The sequence below is a fragment of the Dromiciops gliroides genome, chromosome 4, assembly GCF_019393635.1.
Source record: "Dromiciops gliroides isolate mDroGli1 chromosome 4, mDroGli1.pri, whole genome shotgun sequence".
Classification (NCBI taxonomy): domain Eukaryota; kingdom Metazoa; phylum Chordata; class Mammalia; order Microbiotheria; family Microbiotheriidae; genus Dromiciops; species Dromiciops gliroides.
This window is the reverse complement of record NC_057864.1, coordinates 208,323,329-208,349,507: the sequence shown is the minus strand read 5'-3', so window position 1 is coordinate 208,349,507 and position 26,179 is coordinate 208,323,329. Positions and strand designations below refer to the sequence as shown.

The window sequence follows — 26,179 nt, the reverse complement described above, 5'->3', positions numbered from 1 at the left end:
CTAATTACTTTTCTTTAAGATTTTAAGCATGTGATATAAAAATTATTTTATGGCTTTTTGAATATCAGTGGAGATAATTAGTTATTATAGGCTAGGTTAACAGAATGGGAAAGTGACTTCGCCTCTTGGAGGAGAATGTCTTCTTATTGTGCAGTCTGAAGCACTCATTTAGGGGCTCCTAATGCTCACAGGAGGAAACTCATTCTCATCATCAAGACACACTGGTCCCGTTGCAAACTCATGTTCTGGGATAACCTCTCCTCGAAGTGCCCCACCATCCTCGGAATAACCTGGAAGGCCAGAAGGAGAAACACGAGAAATGAGAAGTGCCAGACTGTCCCCATTTAATTGATGGCTCTGGATAGAACTACAGAAAAATATGGGAAAACTAGAAAGCATGATACAACTTCTTGCATTTGTATTGCTGGTATGGATGCATGAAAGATGAAGCTGAAAAATATCAGTCAAAACTAGCCAACTTGTTTTCAAAGGATTGACGCCAATCATCAGGACAACATGAATTTCATGTTTGCCAAAGACAAAGTGCATCACTTGTGTGGCAAAAAATAACTAAGGGAAAGAAAATGTTTGTAAACATCACCTTGGGAGGAATAAGCAAATGGTTAGAAGTATCACAGCACATCAGTCTGATTTCTGCTCACCTGGCACTGTTGAGGACAAAGATGTGGTGCCTGGTCTGGCTACTGTTGCTGCATAAGACTGAGGTAACGGAGGCCTGAGGTCATTTTCTTTATTTTCATCTGTCTTTTCTGAGCCAAGTAAGCTAAATTTCATCAATTTAGGGAAAAAGAAAAAGAAATTTATTATAACTAAAATGTTTTCAAAGAAAGAACCAGGGTCTATGGACTCACCAGCACTTCTAGGGCAGCACAAACTGAGGTTATATTTTAACTTATGAGAGGGGTAACATAAACTTCAAAATAGCTAAGGGAAGCAAACACCAAGAAAAAGACATTATCACCATTCCTATCTGCCTTATAGGAATAGATCATCCTGTATTTGGTTACAGAAGCCATTTAAGCACTAAAGAAAGGACTAAGCAGGAAAACATTGTGAATGACTGTTAAACTTCAACCTGTGATTTCACTGGTGTGAGTAATTCATCTAAAGACACAGTTCATACCTTTGATTTAGTAAAAGGTCTTTGAGAGTCCCTGTGTACAGGGTTGAGATGATTCCCTCTGAATTTAGGCAGGCTGGTCCTTGAGTGGCAGACAAATAGTCTATCACTAGACCTGTATTTGAAGCCTTTCCAGCTCTGGAGGACTTGCCAGTGCTTGTGGTCCATTGGCATAGTCTTAAGAGCCCAGAGTCACCTACAAGGTGGCACAGGGGCAAAGTTTAAAGATTTGTGAAGTTTCTAAAATGTTCATTGAAAACTAAAGGATATGTGGACTCAGGCCCACTCAACATTGTCAGGTACTCTATAAACACCTGTAATTGTTGATGACAATAAAGCAAAAGCCCTGAAGCATGTTCCTGATCTTAGAACCTACTTTAAGCAGGCAGCTCTTCTGACACTTTTGAAAGTTTGTCATTCTTAAAACAATCATTTTTACCTGTGGGTCTTGATTAAGATACATTCTCCTCCATCCTGAGGGTCCAGATTATAGATGTAAAGTCGTCCATCAGATGATATAACTAATAACCTTGGTAACTTCTGAATACTAAGAGCAAATGAAAACATGGAATTTGGCTGTGACAGAATTGTGCAAACAGGCCACCTTTTGATGAAAAATCTATTGGGGTCAGTGTTAATATCTCTTTTCCTTACATAATGAAATCCCTCTGACACAAAAGCTTCATAAAAAAAGCTACTTTAACTAAATAGCAACATTAACTCATAAATAGGGGCTATTAATTCTTCTAGCATGAGTGTGTGTCTGCACAGAGGGGCAACATGCAAAGTCAGAACATCATCCTCACCAGAAGTTATTTTAGTTCAGTGAACAAGGTCCTAAATTACAAGGTCTTATTCCATCTCAATCTCTGTAAATCAGAGAAGGAAGAGGGCAATGCCATACATACGTAGAGAGGGTGCAGATATTCTTCTGACCAGAGAAATTCAAACGCACAGTGGCAAAGGCTCTGTCCTGGTTCATCATATCTGACACTTGAGAAGGGAGGTAGTTGGTAGCAGCCATGAACATCTTTCCCATGTAACCACTCCAGGTTGAGGGCTCTTCTGGACTACTGGGGGGGACAATGAAGAGGCAATGATATATCTGAATTGCAGACATAAGTACCTACCAAAGCATTAATGCCATTAGTATGGACTTAAAATTCTGCTTTGATAGTAAAAACAAAAAGAAAGAACAAAAACAAAAAACTACCAGGTCAAAATATTATTTGTTGCATTCAGTGGGATGAGGTAAAATTCCATGTCTTGGTGCCATTTCTATGGTAGAATATCCTAGGGATTATTGTTCTTATATCAAGGGCTATTTATCATTTAGAAATGCCACGTAGATTCTTGGTTTAAATTGTTACATATGTGTACACTCTGTGGTAAAAATTATTGGAGTTTTAGCTGACTCATTTAGGAGGGGCCACACCTGGCCCACCCTGAAGTTATGTATGCTACTGAGATCAGAAGGAGAAACCTTTCCATAGGCAACTTTTTGAAGGACCTCCCCTTTTGGGGGAGGGAGACTGAATGCTCCATGAGGGGAGGCTAAGCCACTTCCAGAATGCTCCTGCTCGCCTGCTCTCTCTCCTCCATTTTCCTGGTGATGCAAGAAACTAGCAGATGTCCCTGGTATGGTGAGTGAACACAAAAAACCTTGCATTCCTTTGAATTAGCTTAATTGGAAAGGAACTGGGGATTGTATAGACTTAGGTTAGAGTTAGGAGAATTTATCTGTATTTCTTTTCCCCTATTTCCTTATCTTTGATTTTTATTAATTTCACCTTTGTTGTTTAATCAATTCCCAAGTAATAAAAATCTGATCCTTTTGTGGAAAAGAAGCCGTAAGGCTCCTTTCTCATTGGCCTGGGAGAAATATCTGAAAAGGCAGTTCGGAGGGGAGGGAGCTTTGAACCTAGAGGTTCCCTCATTATTTCCAGGACCCCAATATTTGGCGAGTCACCCAATTAATGCTCCATATATTAAATTTGAGCCCTACAGTATGGTGAGCCAGCCAGGAGGCGTCATTCCAATCGTTACAACTCCAAAGCACTAGTACTGAAAAAAAGTGTATGCTATAGCACAATGGGTTCCTGAAAATGAATGACGAAAGTATAAAAAGAAGATGAAAAGGCTGAGGACTAAGCCTTTAGTACACTAAAATTTATGGAAGAGTACATACACCCTGTGAAGGAGATGGAAAAGGAATGGCCTGAATAGTTAGAAGAAAGCTAGGACATTAATGTTAGGGAAAACAAGGGAGGTGCAAGCTTTAGGAAGAAAGAAGTGGTCAATAATGCCAACTGCTTCAAAGGAGTCAAGAAAGAATGAGAACTAAGAAAAAAGCCATTCGGTGTGATAATTCAAAGATTATCAGTAACTTGATCAGAGGAATTTCAGCAGAGTAATGCAGGCAAAAGCCAGAATATAAGTCACCCTGACTGTGCAGAAAGATTCCTCCACAACAAGTTTATGCAACCTAAGAGTGTGAAAGGGTTGAGGAAGAGATGTACTGAAACATGAAGGTCAGTATTAATGGATCCTGGTTGGAGTTTTTTTTTTTTTTTTATTTCTTGTAAAAAATAAATGGACTTATTCTAGAAAAGACTGGCTCTGGCAAGCTCTATCAAAACCAACTGTACTTTCAGTGTAATCTTGGTCAAGTCATTAAACCTCTGTGTGCTTTAACTGCCTTCCTTATTAAAGACATTCTATAAATATTAATTCGATATGGAACCTGGAGTTTCTAAGCTCCTTGAGAAAAGGAATCAGTTGTTATGAGACTACCATTATTTACTGCCTAAGGCAGGCCCTTTTTGATCTGTTGATAAATGGTGTAAGATATTGTTCTATGCTCAATTTCTTCCATACTACTTTCCAGTTTTCCCAACAATTTTAACCAAACAATGAATTCTTATTCCAAAATCTCAAGTCTTTACATTTGTCAAATAAAAAGTTACTATATTTGCTGCTATAAATTGGATGTCTACGTTCAATTCTATTTCTTAGCCAATACCAGATAGTTTTGATAGTTAATACTTTATAATGTAGTACTGCTAAACCTCCTTCCTTTACATTTTTCATTATTTCCTTTGATATTCTTGATTTTCTGTTCTTCCAAATGAATTTTCCTATTGTTTTTTCTAATTCAGCAAAATATTTTTTGGTAATGTAACTGGGATAGCACTGAATATATAAATGTGGTTAAATTGTCATGTTTATTATATTGGCCATGCCTACCCATGAACAATTAATATTTTTCCAGTTATTTAAATCTGATTTTATCTGTATGAAAAGGTTTTGTTTTTGTTTTTTTTTGTTTTTTGTTTGTTTGCTTGTTTGTTTTTAGTGAGGCAATTGGGGTTAAGTGACTTGCCCAGGGTCATACAGCTAGTAAGTGTTAAGTGTCTGAGGCCGGATTTGAACTCAGGTACTCCTGACTCCAGGGCCGGTGCTCTATCCACTGCGCCACCTAGCTGCCCCCGAAAAGGTTTTTTAAAAATAAAACTAGATATAAAGAGATACAAAAAAATTTGAAGAACATGGAGCATACTGCTTATCAGACTCATGGAGAGGTGAACAATTTATCAATAAATGAGAGCAGAGTGAGGTATAAACTGGATAACTTTAATTACATTATGTTTTTGTACAAATAAAACAAATATATCCAATATAAGAAGGAAAGCAGAAAATTGGGGAAAAAATTTTATAGACAGTTTCTCAGATAAACGTCTCATATCTCATATAAAGAACTTTGTCAAAGCTATAAGAATATGAGTCATTCCCTAATTGATAAATGGTCAAAGGATATTAACTGGCAGTTTTCCAATGAAGAAATCAAAACAATTTTTAGTCATATGAAAAAATGCTCTAAATCATTATTGACTAGAGAAATGCAAATTAAAACAATCTTGAGATACCATTTTAAACCTATCAGATTGGCTAAAATGACTGAAGAAGAAAGCAACTAATGTTGGAGGGGATGTGGGAGAATTGAAACACTAATTCATTGGTGGTGGAATTGTGAGCCGATCCAACCATTTTGGAGAGCAATCTAGAATTCTGCCAAAGAGTGTTTTTTTGTTTGTTTGTTTGTTTTTGTGGGGCATTGAGGGTTAAGTGATTTGCCCAGGGTCACACAGCTAGTGTCAAGTGTCCGAGGCCAGATTTGAACTCAGGTCCTCCTCAATCCAGGGCTGGTGCTTTATCCACTGCGGCACCTCACTGCCCCTGCCGAAGTTATTAAATTGCCTGTACCCTTTGAACAAGCACCACCAGGTCTATTTCCAAAGATAATCAGGGAAAAAGCAAAAGAATCTATATATTCTAAAATATTTATAGCAGCTCCTTTTATGGTAGCAAAATATTGGAAATTGCAGGGATAGCGATCAACTGGAGAATGGCTGAACAAGTTGTGGTATTTGATTGTGATGTAATATTACTGTGCTATAAGAAATGATGAGTTCATTGATTTTAGAAAAACATGGAAAGACTAGTACGAAATAATGAAGAATGAAATGAACAGAACCAAGATAACATTGTATACAATAACAACAATATTGTTTTAAGAACAATTTTGAGCACAAGTCATTTTGACTATTATAAATATTCAAATTAATTTACAAAAGACCTATGAAGAAAGATGTTATCTGCATCCAGAGAAGGGACTGATAAATAGAAATATGTATAGAATGATTTTACAAATATATACCTATTTGTGTCTAATGGGAGCTATCTCTAGAGTGGGTGGGAAGGAGAAGAAAAGAAAAAAGGAAACTTACATGATAACTTTGTTATATATTTAAAAGTTGTACATAATAGATTTGCAGTTTCTTGTGCAATCATCTTTTTTATTATACTATGTTATTCAAATGCTTGTTTTACTCTAGAAATCACAAATAAAATAAATAAAAATTAACTAAAAAATAAAGCAGGCCCATTGCAATAGCCCTGAGGGAGGCTGCTGGGAAAGGAAAAGAGAAGGGGGAGGGGGAGAAGGAGGAGAAGGGAAAGATGTATGGGGAGAGTATGCATTAGCAGTGGCCAACTCTGGCCAATTCTCTTAAGGCTTTCAACAATTCCTTCGGAATTTTATTGTTCTTAGGATTTCCTAGATTGTTCAAATGCTTCCCATTATATCACATTCAAGAGAAACAGCAGGCATACAGGGAAAAAACCAGAAAAAGCTTCTAATATAGGTCTATGTGCCCAAGAAAAATACTTAATAAATATAACCTGATACTTACATTCTACTTGCTAAGAAATGAAGTTATAAAGAGTTCTAAGATGCTTCCGACATTAACAAAACTCTGCAACTTCTGGCCTTGTCACATTCATGGGCATCACCTAAGTCTAGAAAGATAGATCTTCATGATCTTCACCTGTTTCCATAGGCTCTTTTATCAAGTATAAGGGATATGTTATATTTCTGACTTACAGAAATAAAAGGTGGCTTTTATGCTAATCAAAGGCACTAACATTTACTAGTTAGGGACCAAAATATCTTCAAACTAAATCATGCCTTTTATTTCTTAGTTTGAAAAATAAGGACAAGGAAATCAGGGTAATTTGCATGGAGAGGAGTTTGAAGAGGATGCGGCTTCACTCCACTCCCACTGTGATACTTGCCTGGAGGTAAGGTTGTCCAGTTTGAAGATGTGTACTGTTTCCGTGTTGCTGGATGCACAGAGGAACTGTGAGTCCATGCTGAAAACTAGAGAGTTGATATTCACATACCTAGTAACAAGGGAATATTTTCATTGGTTAGGAAAAAGCTAGAGATATCACTGAAAGGCTAGATAGATAACCAAGCCTTGTAGAAGGCAAAGTTATTAATGTGATCTGAAATCATCTTCCATAAGTCCTGAATAACTAGATGTTACAAGGTCAAATGATTCAATAAAAGGTTATGATCATGTCCAAAACATCAGGAAGAGTCATTTCTTTTCTTATTGGCCATTAGAGGCACCTTGTCTGCCTGCCAGATGCTTCAATGCCTTTAAAATCTGACAGAGTTCCAAATAACTACTTTGCATCTCTCTTCTCACGAAATAAGCAGTATTCTGCATGGAAACAGTAATAATACTTTTCTGTCCTAAATGGATGCCATTAATAATTTCCTGTGGATTATGTACTCAATCTCCTTGGATCCTTTCTTGCCAACCCCTCATATGCACACACGAGGAAAGACTCCAATAGCTGGATTATGATCAGTCAAATAGCTTCTTTGTTTTTGGTTCTGCTAGGCACTGAGTGGAGCCTTGGAGTACACTACTTGGTTACATTTTTCTGTTTCTCACATTCTCTAACAGAGGAGACACATATATCCACAACTCCCACACCCTACTTGTCTCCCAGTTATTCCAGTGTATGATCCCCAGGTATACTTTTAAATGGATTTTAAATTTAACACGGACCTCTTCATTCCTCTCCTAAACTCATAGAGCTTTTGTCCTTCAGGGACAGAAAACACCCGGATGACTGTGCCCTGGGGGGGAAAACAACAAAGTTAAAATTTCATAGCCATTAAGGGTTTCATGTAGATATTTTTCCATTTTTATCACTTATTTACATGCCTTTTTGAGGTAGTACAAAGTAAAGCCTTTTATCACTGGGGCGGGACACATCTATTTCCAAGTGCCTTTCCCCAAACACGTCTTGCATCTTGCACAAAACATGCCTTTTCTCATGCAACTGTTTCCTATGTCTAGAACGTTATTCATCCCTGCCTGTGGAAATCTGAACTATCTTTCTTTTTTTTTTTTTTTTTAGTGAGGCAATTGGGGTTAAGTGACTTGCCCAGGGTCACACAGCTAGTTAAGTGTTAAGTGTCTGAGGCTGGATTTGAACTCAGGTACTCCTGATTCCAGGGCCGGTGCTCTATCCACTGCGCCATCTAGCTGCCCCCTGAACTATCTTTCAAGGCCCCCCAAATGCCAACTCTTCTATGAAGCCTTCCTTCATTCCCCCTGATAGAAGTGAGCTCTCTCTCCTCTGAACTACTAACATCACATTTCACCACCACTCTTATGGTACTCATCACATGCTGCCTTATATTTTAGCTTTTTGCACAAAAGGCTTAGTTCTCCTACTAGATTTAAATTCCATGAAGGCAGGAACTATATTATACTCATCTTATGCTCCCCATGTCCCCAAGCAGAATACCTTTTCTACAGTAGGCACTTAGTATATATTTACAGGTTGAATAAATTCATTTGTTGAATGTGATACACACACCCACACCCACACACCCCCCCCCACACACACACACACAAATACTAGCAAACTTCATTCTGAAGCTTATCCTTGGTAGGGACAGATGCTGCCAGTCACAATGTAGCAATATGAAGTCCAGACACTGCCACAAACTTTCTTCCCCATGTCATTGCACTTTGGAAGAAAAAGAATTCGGCAACAGGCAGTCATATCCACTCACTTTCTCAGAAGCACTAGCTAGCTTGGATCCCACAGAGTTGAAGGTGATGGCAGCCAGTGGGCCATCATGGGCAGGAATTGTGCAGACTGTTTTCTGTTAAGGACAAGGAACAAAAGAGATTTATTTAACTTGGGAAGAAGGCAGAGATTCCTTTTCCTTCATCCTCATCTCAGATTCTCTACTTATCTTACTGTATTCCCTCTGCCATTCTCTCTTCCCACACAGGCCATACATACATAAAACTAGTCCTTCACCATTAATTTTCACAAATGGAATTGTCAGCATACCAATTCCAAGAATAATCCTATCTCCTTTCCTGCCTTCGGATAGATGGTCGTACAGGCAAGTCAAATGATATTACAGAATAAAGGTGGATATCTTCTTAGATATATCACTGTCCCTAATCTCAGATTCTTCCCAAAGCATCAGTGGTACTCCCTGTGAGCCCTAAAAGAAGGAGACATTAACAGCTATACACTGGCCAGAGTTATGACACTGCATACCAAAATATCTCCAACTGACAATCATCCCAAAGTTAGCATCTCACTTTGCCTCATAGTCGCCTTGGATTACTAGCTGGTTGGCTGGCCTTAAAGCAAATATCTTTTGTTCCTGGCTGCCACCTTCCTCTGCATACCTTACCCTACTAGAGTGTCCAGGGAAGTATAAAGATAATTATTTTATCTCTCCTTTGTGCAGCTCTGCATTTTACCCATAACTGTCTCATTTATTAGCAGGCAGGTAGTTATAATCACATCTGGAAAAGTCAAGTTATAGTCAACTTACCAGAGTATTTCCATCATAAAGCACAATCTCCCCAGTAGTCAGGCTTCCAGGGTAGGCAAGGTAAGAATTGGAATGGTTAATAGAGAGGGCACACAAACCTGGTAAAGGAGATAGATTGAGAGTGGAAATAAGTTCGTTTTTTAAGCAGCTATTTAAATGACTAACTATAGCACCACCTAGTGGCAAATGAGGAAAAGTGCTCTGGGGACGGTTTCCTTTGTTTATTATCCCAACCAAAGTGAATGCCCCAGGAAAGAACTCAGTGTTTGTTTAACTTTGGTCATGGGAAACAAAACTGAACTTTTTTGGAGCTAAGCAATTAGATTTTGGAATTTTAAAAAATGCTTTCAAATTCCAGCCCCCGGGGCTCTGAAACAGCACCTGTTTTCATTCTCATTCTCCTTCAGTTGTTTATGTTGGTAAAAAAGAAATTTCTTGTAAGAAGCCACTGGTTACAGATGATTAAACATAACTCGCTGGTCATTTCAAACTGGAGGCTGATATACTGGAAGGGAGAGTCTGATGATAGAGACATTACTGATTTCTAAGACCAAATGTTGTGCCATGATAAGAATTGGGTGATTTCATTGGGTAAAAAGTTTCTTAGGATTCTCCGGTTAAAGAGACCACACATACACCTTAAATGCTATGCAGCCAGGCCAGTGGATTAAATAATATATTTTTATTTACATCTAGTAATTTTTTAAAAATTAAAGGTGTATGGAATAGTGATTGGAAAGCTGGCTTCAGAGGCAGGAAGACAGCTAGGTTCAAGTTCAGCATCTGACACATATAGTGGCTATGCAACATGGCATAATGGATGGTCACTGACTTGGAAATGGGAAGACATAGGTTCAAATTCTGCCTCAGGAATAGAGACTGAATGACCCTAGACAAATCACAACCTCTTTGTGCCTCAGATTCCTCATCTGCAAAGAGGGTGAAAGGGGGATTGAACTTGATGGCCTCCAAGGTTCCTTCTAGCTTTGAGTCTATGTAATTCTATGATCCTGGGCAAGACAAACACTCAGTGCCTCATGGAGGCTATACATGTTGCAAAACAGGTGCTGATCTGCTTTGGTAGAGGACTTTTCCTTGTCTAGAATTCCATATATCAAAAACACAAATCCAGTAAAACAAAATTCCAAAGCATTCTGTTTTGAAGTAGGAGTATTCTTATAACAAGAGATTACCACAAAAGTTTATATTGCATTATTGAATTCAAGAAGTTAGTAAGGTTAAATTCCCTTTCCCCTCGAATACCAGAATATGGATTTTGAAATGTTTGAAAAAACCTAAACAGGCAGCTAGGTGGCACAGAAGAAAGAGCGCCAGGCCTGGAGTCAGGAATACCTGAGTTAAATCCAGCTTCAGATACTTACTAGCTGTATGATCCTGGGCAAGTCACTTAACCCTGTTTGCCTCGGTTTCCTCATCTGTAAAACTGTCTAGGAAGGAGATGGTAAACTCCTCCAGCATTTTTGCCAAGAAAACCCCAAATGGGCCATGAAGAGTAGGACACGACTGAGTAACAACAAATAGGCAGGAGAGAATGAACTTAGTCATTTAAAGGCCACAGCTAGCTAGTTAGCTGGCTGGCTATGATAAGGATTAATGTAAATGTAGAAAAGTTTACAGGGGTAAAATATACCCCAATCTATTAATTAAAATGCAAACAAAGGAAAAATTAAATCACACACTGATTTGAACCGTAGCCTCCCCTCCACCTATGTCTAACAATAACCAATATCATAACTGTTCTTATTACCTACCAGAGATAAATGTCAGGAAAATAGCTAAGTTGGGCCCTGGGATCTAAGTTATATGCAATGGAGGCTCTGCAGCAGTGCTAATTGCCCACTCCTGTACTGAGAGATTTCTTGGGCTTGTCTTAACAAAGAAACCACCCTTGCTCTTGGAATCCCAATCATTCTTCTGATCCATATTACTGGCAAGCCAAAGGCAACTGAAAGGAAGTGCTCTTCTGAAAGGAAAGGAATAGCATTTGAGAATGGGGAGGGAAGAATAAGACTTCAAGTATAGAAATGAGTTTGGCTAGAGTGTTTGTATAAGCAAGGAATATGAGAGAAAGCTGGAAACTCTGTGGGGATAGAGGTCAGATTTTGGAAGGCCTTAAATGTTAGGCTAAGGAGTTTGGATTTCATCCAAAAAGGTCAGTAGGCCACTGAAAGTCACTGAAGGTTTTGAATGTGGGAGTGACTCATTAAAAAAAGGAGTGTTTCAGGAAAATTAATTTGGTAGTAGCTACCTAGGATGGATTGGAAATGGAAGGGACTCGAAGCAAGTTTTGCTATACATTTTGTAAATATAGTTTGGGAGAATAGCATTGTAAACCAAAGTCCATACATCATTTCCAAATTCAAAGGAAAAAGTAACAAGGAGCATCTCCAAGGCAAAAGCAAGATAATCATAAGCCTTTCGACTAGGACAAAATTAAAGGTTGGTACATTAAGGACTGTTGTGCCAAATCCTTGGTCTGTCAAACCACAGCATGTACCAATGATCCCTAGGTAGAGGTTCTCTCTAATAATGAAGTCCCATAACTCTACTCCTCCTTAAACTATAAACTCTCCTCCAAAAGTCACTTAAGTACTGTAATGCATGTATGAATCCTAAAAGTGGAACATGTCTCAATACTAGGCAGCTCTTTTGCAAAATTACACTCCAGAAAACATATTCTAGGCCAAGGCTTCTTAAACTGTGGGAAATGAATGTGGGGGCTGCGAAAAATTTGGTAACAATAAAAGGTTTCTGAATGCACGACCAAAAATTAATTCAAAATCAAATGTGTAATGAATCCTAGGTGCTCCTGGCAGCATAATTTCACTGCAGCCTTGCTTTTGAACATAAAACATGTGCATTCCGCACAGCACATGCCATCATGCCACGCAACACCAATGAGTGCTGTCAGAAACACCTCAGCTGGGGGGCAGCTGGGTGGCACAGTGGATAAAGCATTGGCCCTGGATTCAGGAGGACCTCTGTTCAAATCTGGCCTCAGACACTTGACATTAGCTGTGTGACCCTGGGCAAGTCATTTAACCCTCATTGCCCCACAAAAAACCAAACCAAAACAAACAAAAAAACACCGCAGCTCAGATTTGAAACTATTGTATGTTATAAATTGCAGTGTTTTACTGTACATACAAAGTTTTCTGCTCCTCCAGAAACATAATAGTTTAATTATGGAAAATAAAGACTTTTAATATTTTCTTACCATCATTCCTCAGCATGTAAGTATCAATTTAGTATATCCTTGGATTGGATTGTATTAGAATGTTTGATTTTAAAAATTGCTGTTATTTCCTTCTTTTACAGAAACAAACGTTTAAATGCAGCAAGACAAAAGCCCTTTAATAATATTTCTCCACCATCACTGCTGTATGTGTAAATGTGAACATCAATTTTTATAATTAAGCACAAACAAATGTAATTTCATAAACTAAAGCTAGTATTCATTTGAGAAATTATTTGCAATACTTATTTATATTTTAGAACAAAAATATCTTTTGGTTATGGATAAGTAGCTAAATTTACACAGAAGAGAAAACAATACTAATGACAATGTGGCGGAGTCTTCACTACCAGGTTGTAGTACACTTAAATTGACAAGAAAAAGAAAATATGTTGAATCATTTTTGCAATATGGATTTATTTCTAATAATGATGATGGTATGGGAAAAACCTCTTTGCTTGATTTGTAATGAAGTTTTGGATGGGGAGAGCATGAAACCAGCCAAACTAAAACAGTTTAATACCAAGCATGCAGCAGACTGCAATAGATCAAAGGAATATTTTGAATGACTTTGAAAATCTTCAAATAAAGAAAAACAATGCTTTGGAAAATTTGTTACTGTCAACAAAAAGTATTTACTTGCATCTTACAAAACTTCTTATTTAATTGCAAAAACTAAAAAGCCCTGATAGAAGATCTCTTGTTACTTGCTGCTATGTCTGAAATAGTTCATGGGAAAAAGTATGGAGATGAAATTCATAAAATTCCTTTATCGAATGATACTGTTTCCAAAGGACTTTCTGAAATTAGTAATAGCCAATTCCAGCAGTTCATTACCAGGCTTAGGAGCAGCCCAAAGTTTGCAATTCAGTTAGATGAAACAACTGATATTTCTAACATGGCACAGTTGTTACTTTACGTAAGATATGTTTATGAAGGAAGCATACATGGAGAATTATTGTTTTGTCGCCCTTTGGAAGGGCATACAAAAGGAGAAGATATGTATCTTAAAGTTGAATTTTTCACAAATGAAGGTTTACAGTAGAAAAACTGCATTGGAGTCTGTACAGAGTGCTGGAGCAATGATGGGTGAGAAGGTTGGATTTGTAGCAAAAGTTAAAGCTGGTGGTAATGAACGTGTTGCTTTTACTCACTGCATGATCCACTGGGAAGCACGCATTGTCAAAAAAATATCACCAGTTAGATGCTGTGCTTTGTTATACTATCAAAATCATTAACTTCATTAAAAGCCTTGTCCTTAACAGTCATTTGTTTTCAAACCTTTGCAAAGAAATGGACTCCAATTAACACAAGTTTATTAATACATGCAGAGGTAAAGTGGCTCTTAAGAGGGCGAAGTTTAAACAGATTATTGAAATTGAAAGTTAGGTTGTTATATTTTTGACTGAGCAGGACTCAAATTTTGAGAATTTTTTTCATAATGACTTATGGCTTTCAAAACTGTTATTTGTTGGATATTTTCGAAAAACTCAATCATTTAAACATGTCACTTCAAGGAAAAAATTGTAACATTTATGTTAAAAGATAAAATTGAAAGTTTTACTTAAAAAGTTAACATATGGAAGAATAGGGTGGAAAATGGTTCTTTAGAAATGTTTATAGCTACAGATGATTTTATAATTGAAAATAACCTTTCCAGATAGAGCACCGGCCCTGGATTCAGGAGGACCTGAGTTCAAATCCGGCCTCAGACACTTAACAATTACTGGCTGTGTGACCCTGGGCAAGTCACTTAACCCCAACTGCCTCACTAAAAAAAAAAAAAAAAGAAAAAAAAAAAAGAAAAAAAACCTTTCCAAAGATTTAATAGTAAGAGTTATAATTGATCATCTGAAGTACCTGGAGACAGTTTCAGAAATACTTCCCTTCAAATTTTGATTCTAAAAAACTAAGTTGGGTTCATAAACCATACTCAATTGAAATAAAAAATGTCAGTCATCTGTCATTAAAAGTTCAAGAAGAATTTGACATTATCATGCGACACAGGTTTAAAACTTGAGTTTCCTAAAAAAAATGCTAAGTGAATTTTGGCTCAAGATTAGGACAGAATTTCCAACAATTTCTGATATGGTCCTAAACATACTTATGCCATTTGGTACTGTACATTTATGTGAAGTGGCATTCTCAGCATTGACAATTCTAAAATCAAAATATTGATCAACTCTGAAAAATGTAGTATCAAATGCAGTATCAAATATTACCAAGATTTAATTCTGTATGAAAAGAATCAACAAGCACATCCATCTCATTAGTATGCAAATTTGCTTCCATCCTTAATAGTAAAATAAGATGCATACCAAAGAATTGTTTCAAAATAAATTTTATGATTTATCAGTAAATGTTTGATTAGTATACCTATACACCTGGGGTCGCGTAAAAATTTCTTGGTCAAAAAAGGGGTCGCAAGTGGAAAAAGTTTATGAAGCCCTCTTCTAGACCAGGTTAAGCACTAATAGCTTAAAATGATACAGAGTGTTAAGGTTTAATAGTTTAAAGTTCAGTATGACTTCTGGGATATTGTATATGGTGTTTTATACATGTCATATCATTTAATATTTCCAAGAACCTTGAGTTAGGCTGTTACATATTACTATCCTCACTTTAATGATGAATACACTGGGGATCAGAGAATTTAAGTGACTTGGTCATATAGCCAATAAATAATATTCCTGGAACTTATGTCCACATTTTCTTACTTCAGAAGTCCAGCTTAGCATACTTTCCATTATTACATATTTCTGTCAACTTTATTTCCCCAGAAGAAAAGTAGCCAGTTTTTGGTAGAAACTTCCAGCTATACTTTCCAGTTAAGATGGTGATATCAAAGGACATAGATAAGTTCAGTTTTCCCAAGGAAACCCCAGATATCTGAAAAGGCTCACAGAAAAACCACTGATAAGTCAATAAAAAAAATTTTTTTTTTAAATTTTTGGTGAGGCAGTTGGGGTTAAGTGACTTGCCCAGGGTCACACAGCTAGTAAGTGTCAAGTGTCTGAGGCCGGATTTGAACTCAGGTCCTCCTGAATCCAAGGCCAGTACTCTATCCACTGTGCCACCTAGCTGCCCCTAAGTCAATTAAAAACAAAAAACAAAAAACAAATCACTTCTTCCATTTAGTCCAGAATTGCACAGCTCAGATAAATACAGAAGTAGGGGAGAGAGAGAGAAGGGTTGTACCAGGAAAATAGCTGAAACCTAGAGGAAGTTCCCAGAGGCAGGGAGAAGAGACGAACCACAGCAAACTGCTGCAAATCTACCTGAAGTCATTCTACACTCCGGACAAGGGCACTGCTAACCTATGCTGACTCCAATAATTCAGTGCCTGAAGCCAGATCTTGATCCTAGACTGTCAGAACAGAAGTGAGAGATAGAAGCTGCTGTGACAGACCCTGTGTACAGGGACATGGGGCCTGGGTGAGTACTCCCCTCTGAGCACTGGGAGTCAAACTAGGAGACAGGAGCAATTTAATGCCTGCCTACCAGCAACAAAAGGACTACTGAAAAAAGCCCAAGAGCAACAGTCTCCAAGATCAGACTGAGGTCCTCTATCAGGGACCTGAATCAACTGAAGATCATGCAAAGTGGAGAGCTAGCCAAGGCCTAACCCTACAATGATCCAGCAGGAAACTAAAACAAAAGTCAAGAACTGAAACAGGGTGGGACCATATGTCAGTTATATCAATAGTCTCCAGACTAGAGGGGACAGGAACAAACAAGGCTTACCCAACCTATCCAAGAGGGCTAGAGAAGATTATTCCAAACATAAAATCCCAATCCAAAAACTCAGGCTGAAAATATAATTAAATAGAAGACACTAAACACAGCAAAGAAGCACTACGTGGTAAGAGAAGCCTAAGAGTTAAATTCGGAAGAGAATAACCCTAGAACAACTATAAGAAGAGTCTCAGAGGGGAAAAAATGGCTTGACCACAAGTACTAAAAGAGGAGCTGGAAGAAATAATCTAAGAGGGAAGAAAATGAAATGAAGAATGAAATGAGAGTTTGGGAGAAAACAACTGGAAGCAGACTAAAAAGATTAGAACAAAAGGTGGAAAACCTTCCCCAAATACTGAAAAATAGAATGAAGCCAACACTACTAAATGATTCCACAAGACAAGAAAGAATGGAATAAAGCCAAAAGTTTGAGAAATGAAAGAAAATAAGATATCTATTATCAGAAACAACTGACCTGGAAATCTGGTCAAGGAGAGACGATATAAGATTCAGACTCCCTGTAAACCAAGACCAAAGAAAAACTCTGGACAGTATATTTCAAGAAATTATAAAAGAAAACATCTCAAGATGTATTAGAACTAGAAGGTAAAATGAAAATAGAAAGAAGCTTCAAACTAAAAACATCCAAGAATTCCATAGAAAAAGTCTAGAGCTTTCAAGGAAAAGGAAAAATAGGGATAAAACTATAAAACGCTCCTTATAGAAATATAGAAGTGAATAATTAAAAGACATTCATGGTTAGGATGTATTAGTATAATCAAAAGGATGCCATCTAAAGTAATTTTAAAAATCAGACCCCGGGGGCAGCTAGGTAGCACAGTGGATAAAGCACCGGCCCTGGATTCAGGAGGTCCTGAGTTCAAATCCGGCCTTAGACACTTGATACTTACTAGCTGGGTGACCCTGGGCAAGTCACTTAACCCCCACTGACCCGCAAAAACAGAAAACAAAAAACAAAAATCAGACCCCTACCAATCAATCACCAAAGGATAACTTTATAGAACTAAGCCAAAGAATATTAAAATATAATAATAATTTTATATTTCATAATAGTCATTTGGAGGCACATAAGGTCAAAAATTTCAAAGAAAATAATGAAAAAAGTTGGAAGGGGGTATAGCAGTATCAGATCTCAAACTACATTATCACATAGTAAGCATTACAGAAACAGTGTTCCAAACACTTCATGATACCAAATACTGGGGTATGGACTGACTATTCAACACAAACTACTGAGAAAATTGGAAAGTAGTTTGGGAAAAATTAGGCTTATAACATCTCACACTAAATTCTATAATTCTTTCTATAATAAACTGCAATTAAAAGCAGTTCTGAGATTCTAACATCCTCATCAGTTTGACAAAGATGACTAAAAAAGGAAGTAAAATGACACTACATGTACTGTTTTTGTTCTTGTGAATTGATCTGATTATCCTGGGGAGCAATTTGGTACTATATTCAAAAGGTATTAAACTGTGTATATATTCCAAAGAATCCAAAGATAGCAAAATGAGCCATATGAACAAAACCACTTATAGCAGCACTTTTTGTTTCAGTGGGGCACAGCTGAATAAATAATGATATATGACTGTAATGGAATATTATTGCACTATTGTTGTTCAGTTGTTTCAGTCGTGTCTGATTCTTCATCATCCCATTTGGAATTTTCTTGGCAAAGATACAGGAGCAGTTTGCCATTTCTTTCTCCAGCTCATTTAAATGAAGAAATTGAGACAAGAAGGGTTAAATGCCTTGCCCAGGGTCACAAAGCTAGTGTTTGACGCTGGACTTGAACTCAGGTCTTCCTGATACCAGGCCCCAAACTCTATCCACTATGCCACCTAGCTGCCCAATTATTGTACTACAAGAAATGCAAAAAGGACCGATTCGGAGAACTGATGCAAAGTGAAGTCAAAGAACCAGAAGTTTGTTATAAAATAACACTGTAAAGAAAAACTGTTTGAAAGACTAAAGAACCATGATCAATGAAATGACCAAGCATGACTCCAAAAACTGATGATAAACTATACCTGCCACTTCTTGGTGAAGAGGTGGACTGTAGGTACAGAATGAAAACAGTACATTTTCATCAATAATAAAACATTTACATTTATATAGCACTTTAAGGGAGGCCATCTCCAGTGGTCCTGATCTATATCTTGCCACTGGACCCAGATGGCTCTGGAGGAGAGAGTGAGGCTGGTGACTTTGCACAGCCTTTCCTCACTTAAATTCAATTCACTGCAAGTCATGACATCACCTCTCCAATGTCATGGTCCTCTTCTACAAAGAAGGACAAACAATAGGAGTTAGCAGCACTTAAGGGCCAAAGAACTTTTCTACAACTCTGTGGGGTATTATTATCCTCTTTATACAGATGAGGAAACAGGATGAAAAGTCAAATGGCTAACCAGGGAAACAAAATTGGTGTTAGAATCAGAAGGTCTACCTACTTCTTTAGACTTTAAGACAGCATTCTTTCTATTACCATTACCTAGAATGATGGGCTAAGACAAATCTCATCCATTTTATAATTCTACCTGGTAATAAGCCAATCAAAATCACTAACACTTGTGCTGGTCTCAATGGAGGCACCAGAAATTCCAAAATGATATAACAACTTTTAGCCTAGGTCCCACACTAAAACAACCAGCTTTTGAAACAATTTTAGGTCATGTGAAACTAAAAACACACTTTTTTTAGGCTTAGACTAAAAAATTGCACCAGTGTGCCTCCTCTGCCAAATTTCACCAGGAATTGGGCTTCAATATGAGTTGTGAATTGATATTACGTAAAGAAATAACAAAAATTTTCTTAAGTGCCAAACAGTTATTTTATTGATATTAACTATAATCTACTTGGCAGAATCAGGGCCAGAATCCAAACCTCTTGGATTCCTAGGATTTTTAATTTACACTGTATTTTTTCAGGCAGTACAACTACCTATTAAAGACTTCAGCCTTTATCACTGTCTATCAATCACCAGTTAGGATAAGAAACAACTTTGGCCTGTGATACAAAATTTCCATTAACAGTTTACCACATCTATGGAGGATGAACAGACCCTGGAATAAAATGACTACTGATCTGGTTTTGCATATATATATATATATATAATGCATAAATATATATATTTCTATGTGGACTGGGTTATTCTGTCAATATTCCATGAAAGGTTCTAAGTACTGTCATGGTCATAGGTAGAGGTGGTAAATCTTTCTGATGCTTTATGTCTCTGAATTGCTCAGATTAAGAACTGCTGGCTGCCAGGAAATTGAGTTTTCTTGTTGCTCAACAGCTTCAAGGAAATCATATGCAATCTTTGACACAACAGGAGAAGGCATGACATTGTCACAAAATTAAAGAAAATAATGGTTATGTCGGAAATGGATTGAACTGGTAGTTTTATAGTCATTATTTATGAGTTGTTCAGGAAACCCAAGTGACATTAGAAATGGGCAGTCCTAATTATTTAGATGAGTGCTCTTCAATCTGACATATAAACCCACTAGGAATTAGAACATACAAAGATAAGATTCTCTGAGCCATTCTTCTTACAACTTCACTAGATGATGTCAATAGATTTATCATTTCATCTGTGCAGCTAACTCCTTCTATTTAAATTTGTTAACCCTTCACACCTTGAAGAGATGTTTTTATGATTTTATATAATTAAATTTAACTTTTTTTCAATGAACACAAATCTATTTTTCCACCTGTCTTCCATTCTCCCCTGGAAAAACAAAACCAAACCCTTAGAACTAATATGCAGCATAAGCTGAGCATATCCAAAACATTAAGTCTTACTCTGGACTATCACATCTTTGTCAGGACGTGGACAGTATGCTTCATCATTAGTCCTCTGGAACTGCAGTTGGTTATTGTACTGATCAGAGTTCTCAAGTCTTTCAGAATCCTTTTTGCTTTACAATGTGGATGTCCTAAGAACTGTTCCAGTTCTGCTCACTTCTCTCTATATCAGTTCATGCTATACAGTATTCTTTGAAATAGTCTTTCTTTCATCATTTCTTACAGCATGATAATGTTCCAGTACACTAATTTACTATAATTTGTTCAGTGATTCCCCCATTAATGTACATTCCCTTAGAGTCTAATTTTTTTTTAATTCTCTTCGTTAGAATGAGAAAGTTTGTTTTCCTTTCTACTATTCCCTTCTTGGTATTATCCTCCAGTTTAACTTCCACCCCCATCTCCACTTGTTATTGCTGTTGAATTTGACATATTTAATATCAGTATATTTCTATACTGATATTAAAGCTGGAGAGGTGTGTCCATTTCAGATAAGAGTGAGGTTCATCCGATGCCTGCTTCCTCTCCACCCTTTCCTCCATGTTTTTATATTTTTCTTCTTAAACATTCCTATTATGAGAAATAGCAAGTTCTACCCCCCCACCCCTTTCTCCCTCCTTTCTACATTAAGAATATATTTTACCATATCTTTTCTTTGCTGTCATAAAACTCTCAGAATAGAACCAATCTACCCTTAGGTCAGTTTTGTCTTGTCTTGTCTTGTCTTGTCTCTCTCTCTCTCTCTCTCTCTCTCTCTCTCTCTCTCAACAGAAAGAAATTAAGGTCAGTGACACATCTTCTCTTTTAAAAAAATGCAATGAAGAAGACAGAAGGTCAGAAATAAGCACAGGCACAAAGAAAACTACAGGTAGAAATTACTTAAAAAACAAGCTGTTCAAAACATCTATCTGCAGTTTCACGCACAGTCCTCTTTTTATATTCTATTATGCAACATAGAATATGTATTTTATTTGATGTTTAGATTCAGATTTTTTTTTTTGGTAAGACAATGGGGGTTAAGTGACTTGCCCACGGTCACACAGCTAGTAAGTGTTAAGTGTCTGAGGCTGGATTTGAACTCAGGTACTCCTGAATCCAGGGCCGGTGCTTTATCCACTGCGCCACCTAGCTGCCCCCTAGATTCAGATTTTTTAAAAAAGTCATTAAAGTTCTGAAGAGATATTTGTTTCTTCTCCCTCTACTAGAAAGTTAGCAATATGTCAACATATAGTTCCTTCCAATTGCACAAATAAATCCACCTTTCTTTAGAATCTTCCGTTTGGATTTTAAATTTCCTATTCAGCTCTGGTCTTTTCATCAGGAATTCAATAAAGATCTCAATTCCAGTGGAGGTACAATTTTTTCCTTGTATGATTATACTCAGTTTTGCAGGGTAATTTATTCTAGTTGTAAGACATTATCTTTTGCTTTTTGGAATACTATATTTCAAGATTTTCTCTCATTTATAGTTTTAAGTTACCACTGCTTTTGTGATTCCTTCATACTTTAAATGCTTCTTTTGATATTCTTACAAAATATTGTTTTAAAAAATATGGGATTTTGGCTATGAGATTTCTAGGACTTTTTCTTTTGGGAGGAGTCTTTCTGGACATGATTGTACATTTGTCTATCTTTGCCCTCTAGTTCTAATTTATCTGGACAGTTTTCATTTAGTATTTCTCAAAATATAAACATTTCTTGCTTTATATAAGTGGATCATTCTGCATATCTCTATGTAAAGTGATTTTAATGAAATGCGAATTTGCCCAAAGAAATGGGGAAGGAAGGGAGGGAGATAAAAAGGGGCCTCATGCCCATGGAAGGAAGGTACTAGTACATGGTCCAAGGACACATGTGGGCTGAGGATAGAGAAGTGAGAGCAGGAGTTGGAACACATGGAGCCAGCCACATGGGGGCCTGGACAGAACTAAGGGAAAGAACATACAGGGGAGAGGGGGAGAGGGAGAGAAGGAGGGCCAGACATGGATGTAGGACAGGTAGATGACATAAGATGAGAGGATAGGTGACACAAAGGGGTCAGGGACAGGCACTCAGTACCTGCAGAGAATGGACAAAAGACAGATGTGTAGGGGCCAGACGTGGAGGCAGTGGGCAGAGCAGGGCAAACGTTTCCTTTCTTACACAGGAACCAAGCCCCCAGTCTGGTGGTGGTCATCTCTCTGAGCATCTGTTCTTCTGCTTTCACTTGGAGGGTCTTTTTAAAGGGTGTTTTTTTTGGGTTTTTTGTTTGTTTGTTTGTGTGGAGGTAGTGGTGGGATGCTGTTGAGTGCCAAGCCAAGGGGTAGGAGTGAAAAGAGAGAGAGATCATGGTACTGGACGGTAAAGTTAACATAGGTGTCTTTTTGGAATGCAGATTTCTTTCAGAAATCTTTAATGCAAATTTACAAAAAGCAAGAACTAGCTATATAGTACCCAGCCACACACACCCCTTTTAAATTATGGCTTTCACTGGCTTTCAGAGTCCAATAACTCTTTTTTTTGGCAGGGCAATGAGGGTTAAGTGGCCTGCCCAGGGTTACACAGCTATTAAGTATCAAGTATCTGAGGCTGGATTTGAACTCAGGTCCTCCTGAATCCAGGGCTGATGCCTTATCCACTGTGCCACTTAGCTGCCCCTCCAATAACTCTTTTTTTCCTCCCCCAACAACTCTTATATTGTCTCTCTTTGACCCATTTTCCACATCACTTTTTGATATCAGGTACCTTAAAAATTTTTGATTTTATTCTAATATTTCTTTCTGTCCAGTGGAATCATTGATTTATGTTTGGTCTATTCTAGTTTTCAGTGAGTCTGTTACTTAGGTAAGGTTTACTACTTTCTCTTCTAAGCCATTTATTAGCCTTTCAATTTCTTCCTTCAGTTTCTTTGCTTCATTTCTTCTAAGTATTCATTTAGTCCTTCTGTAGTATCTTTTTTTTTTTGAGTCTCTACTTGCAGTTGTTAAGAATTCCTCTTGCCCTTTCAAAAGAATTCTCTAGATCATACACACACACACACACACATATACACTACATGCTACAGACACGCACACACACATATGTTTTTCATACAGGTGTTTTTTGGTTTAGTCACCTCTCCAGCTTTAGCTCCTGAACTGGGCTTTGTGCAAGGTCAGGCTTTGCTCTGTGCTGACCAGAGGTGGTCAATGCTGCTTGGTCTCATCCTGGTTCCCCTCAATTCCTATGTTGGCCCCTGTGCCCCTAGGTTATGTTCCACTGATCTTTGAGATTCAGAACTCTAGATCATCTGGGCACTCTATGGCATCTTAAGAAAGAGTGCTGGAGACTCTGGAACCCCTATACACCTGCTGCTCCCTGAGGCTTCTTGGAGCCCCACCCGAGGGCTTTTTCTGGGGGACCCTCACCTCTTGCTTCCTTGGGACATAAGAGCCCTTCAGGTTTTATGTATCTCCGGTCACACTGGGAGGATGCTGGCTTGTTTACCTGTGTTGGCACTGGCCTTGCTGGTGGTTCCCTTTCGTTCTATCCATGGGTTTCTAACTTGTAAGGTAGAAGAAATCACTAGTTTTTCAGTGGACTTCTTGATTATTCAGAATGGTTCACATTTTAGCTTTTTGCTGGAGTGAGTGTATGAGAGCTAGGTGGCCTGCCCACCTCAGTTGGAAGTCATTTTCAACTTTTCCATCTCCTTCACCCCTCATACCCTGTGACCAGGTCTCATTTATTCTATGCTTACAACACTCCATTGAATCTATCCCCTTCTTACCACCAACCTATGTCAGATCCCTATCAACTCTTGCCTGGACTACAGCAAGAACTTTCTAGTTGTTCTTTCTGGCTTTGCTCCTTCTCTTCTTTAAACAAAATAATATTCTTAAAGCACAGGTTTCACCACATCATTCCCCTGCTCAATTGTGGTTCCCTATTGCCTTTAAGAAAAAATAAAAACTCACCTTGACAATTAACTTCATTTACAATCTGATTTCACCTTATCTTTCCAAACTTTTCACATTATTTACCTTCACAAGTGCTACATTCCAGCCAATTTGGCCTGTTTACTGTTTGTGGAACAGTAATTTGTCCCTCCTCTTCTTGTATATTCAAATTGATAATAACATTGACAGTAAACATTTGTAACCCTATTCCTGCCCAAGTCTAGGAAAGACCTGTTATGCTGCCTGTTGTATGTGTGGAGGAAGATGTGATTCCTGATTGGCTGAGAGATTTCTTTAAACCAGAATGTTGTGTAAGGTGGACACATGAGAGAAAGGTGGCCACACTTTAAGACTGGAATGAAGAGTTCCCCAGAGCCACCAACATATGGAGAAACTGGATTCCACCATGTCTCTTTATTCTCAGTGCCTGAAACCCTAAAGATTCCCAAAACCAGACTCCCTCCATGAGACTGTTCTGTTTCCTTCAGCTACCCCAGCTAGAGAGTTCATTTACTTGTGTGAATTCTTTGGTCTGGTCTAATCTATATAACTCCCCCAATTTCTGTTTACTGCTTACTTTGACAAAGAGCTATTTAATTAACAAACTATTTATGATGGTCTTTTTTGTAACCAGAATTTGGTGGGAGGGAACTAAGTAGTTAACAGTGACAGTAGCTAAATGTTACCCTTCCCTTGAGAGCAATCAGGAAAATTTACTTTAAACTCATCATAAACCCAGACTACAAATAATTGAGATTTAGAAGAAAGATATAATTCTAGCCTAATACCCCTCTTAGAGACAGAAGAGAGGAGAACCCCTTAGAGAATCGGTTTACCTTTATACTATCGTCTAGACTTAAGCCCTATACTCCCTTGTACTGTCACTGATCCTGAAACCCCAACTATGGTTTATTTCCCTCATCCACTGCTTTCACTCCTATTCATGTGCTACCGAGTGGAGCTACAGAAAGTCATGAAACTATGATGCCTGGGTCTACTACAAATTTATTGTTAAACCATCTCAACTTGACTCACTGCAATAATACAATCCTTTTACACCATCCTGATTTGCTATCCCACTCACCAGAACAGCTGCTCCAAACCTTTCCAAATCTCTTCAAGCTTCCCTTTGCATCCCCTCTTCCAACCTGTCAGTTAAGAATCTTGTCAATTGCTTCACTGAAAAAATTGAAGCCATTCTCCAAGAGGTCCCTTTTCTTTCCTCCTCCTCATCTCAAATCCCCCAGATGGCTTCTCCCACGATCTCCTTCATCCCTGTTTTACATGAAGAAGTGGCCCTTCTCCTTATCAGGGCAAACCCTTATACCATGTGTCCTTGATCCAAATCGATTCCATCTTCACCAACACATTTTTCTTTCTCTACCACCCTCACCTGGTCAATAATCTTCACTCTCCCCTTTACTATATATAAATATTCTGTGTCTCCATCATCCTTTAAAAAAACCAAACTCTCAGGGAATCCTTGACTTTTATATCCAACCTTTTGGTAAATATCCAATCTGTTCTCAATTCTACCTTTATAACATCTCTCAAATGTACCTCTCTCTCTCCTCTGATACTGCTACCACCCTGGTATAGACTCTCATCTCCTCACATCTAGACTACTGCAGTAGCCTGCTAGTCAGTGTGCCTGCCACAAGTTTCTCCTCCATTCAGCTGCCAAAGTGATTTTCCTCAAGTGCAGGCCCAATCTTGCTGACATTCAAATCACTTCATAATTGCCACCCCCTCCAGTCTTCATAATGTTAGACTTCCCTACATCTTTGATCTAGTGAATCTAGACTCCTTGCTGTTCCTTGAACTCCATACTACATCTCCCAACTCTGAGCATTTCCTGCACAGAATGTTCTCCCTCCATCTCTGCTTCCTGACTCCCTTCAAATCCCAGCTAAAATCCCGTTTTACAAAGGAAGCCTTTCTCAATCCCTCTTAATTCTGGTGGCCTCCCCTTTGTTGATTATCTCCAATTTATCCTGTACATAGCTCCTTTGTACATTACTGTTTGCATGTTGTCTCCCTCATTAGATTGTGAGCTTCTCAAGTAGGGGCTG

General features: G+C 37.9%; 1 protein-coding gene across 4 annotated transcripts in view; it reads right to left on the bottom strand.

The window, feature by feature from the left end:
- The window catches only part of WIPI1 (WD repeat domain, phosphoinositide interacting 1), a 53,567-nt gene that overhangs the window by 1,371 nt on the left and 26,017 nt on the right, over nucleotides 1-26,179 (bottom strand). For 3 of the 4 annotated variants that reach the window (XM_043963171.1, XM_043963174.1, XM_043963175.1), the window contains exons 5-12: nucleotides 9,369-9,466; nucleotides 8,583-8,675; nucleotides 7,564-7,634; nucleotides 6,776-6,883; nucleotides 2,050-2,214; nucleotides 1,581-1,688; nucleotides 663-784; nucleotides 190-290 (exon numbers count right to left, since the gene is read on the bottom strand). In XM_043963171.1, coding sequence (XP_043819106.1) covers nucleotides 190-290; nucleotides 663-784; nucleotides 1,581-1,688; nucleotides 2,050-2,214; nucleotides 6,776-6,883; nucleotides 7,564-7,634; nucleotides 8,583-8,675; nucleotides 9,369-9,466 — 866 coding nt within the window. The remainder of the gene's footprint in view (nucleotides 1-189; nucleotides 291-662; nucleotides 785-1,580; nucleotides 1,689-2,049; nucleotides 2,215-6,775; nucleotides 6,884-7,563; nucleotides 7,635-8,582; nucleotides 8,676-9,368; nucleotides 9,467-26,179) is intronic. The other variant, XM_043963172.1, reaches the window with a different exon arrangement.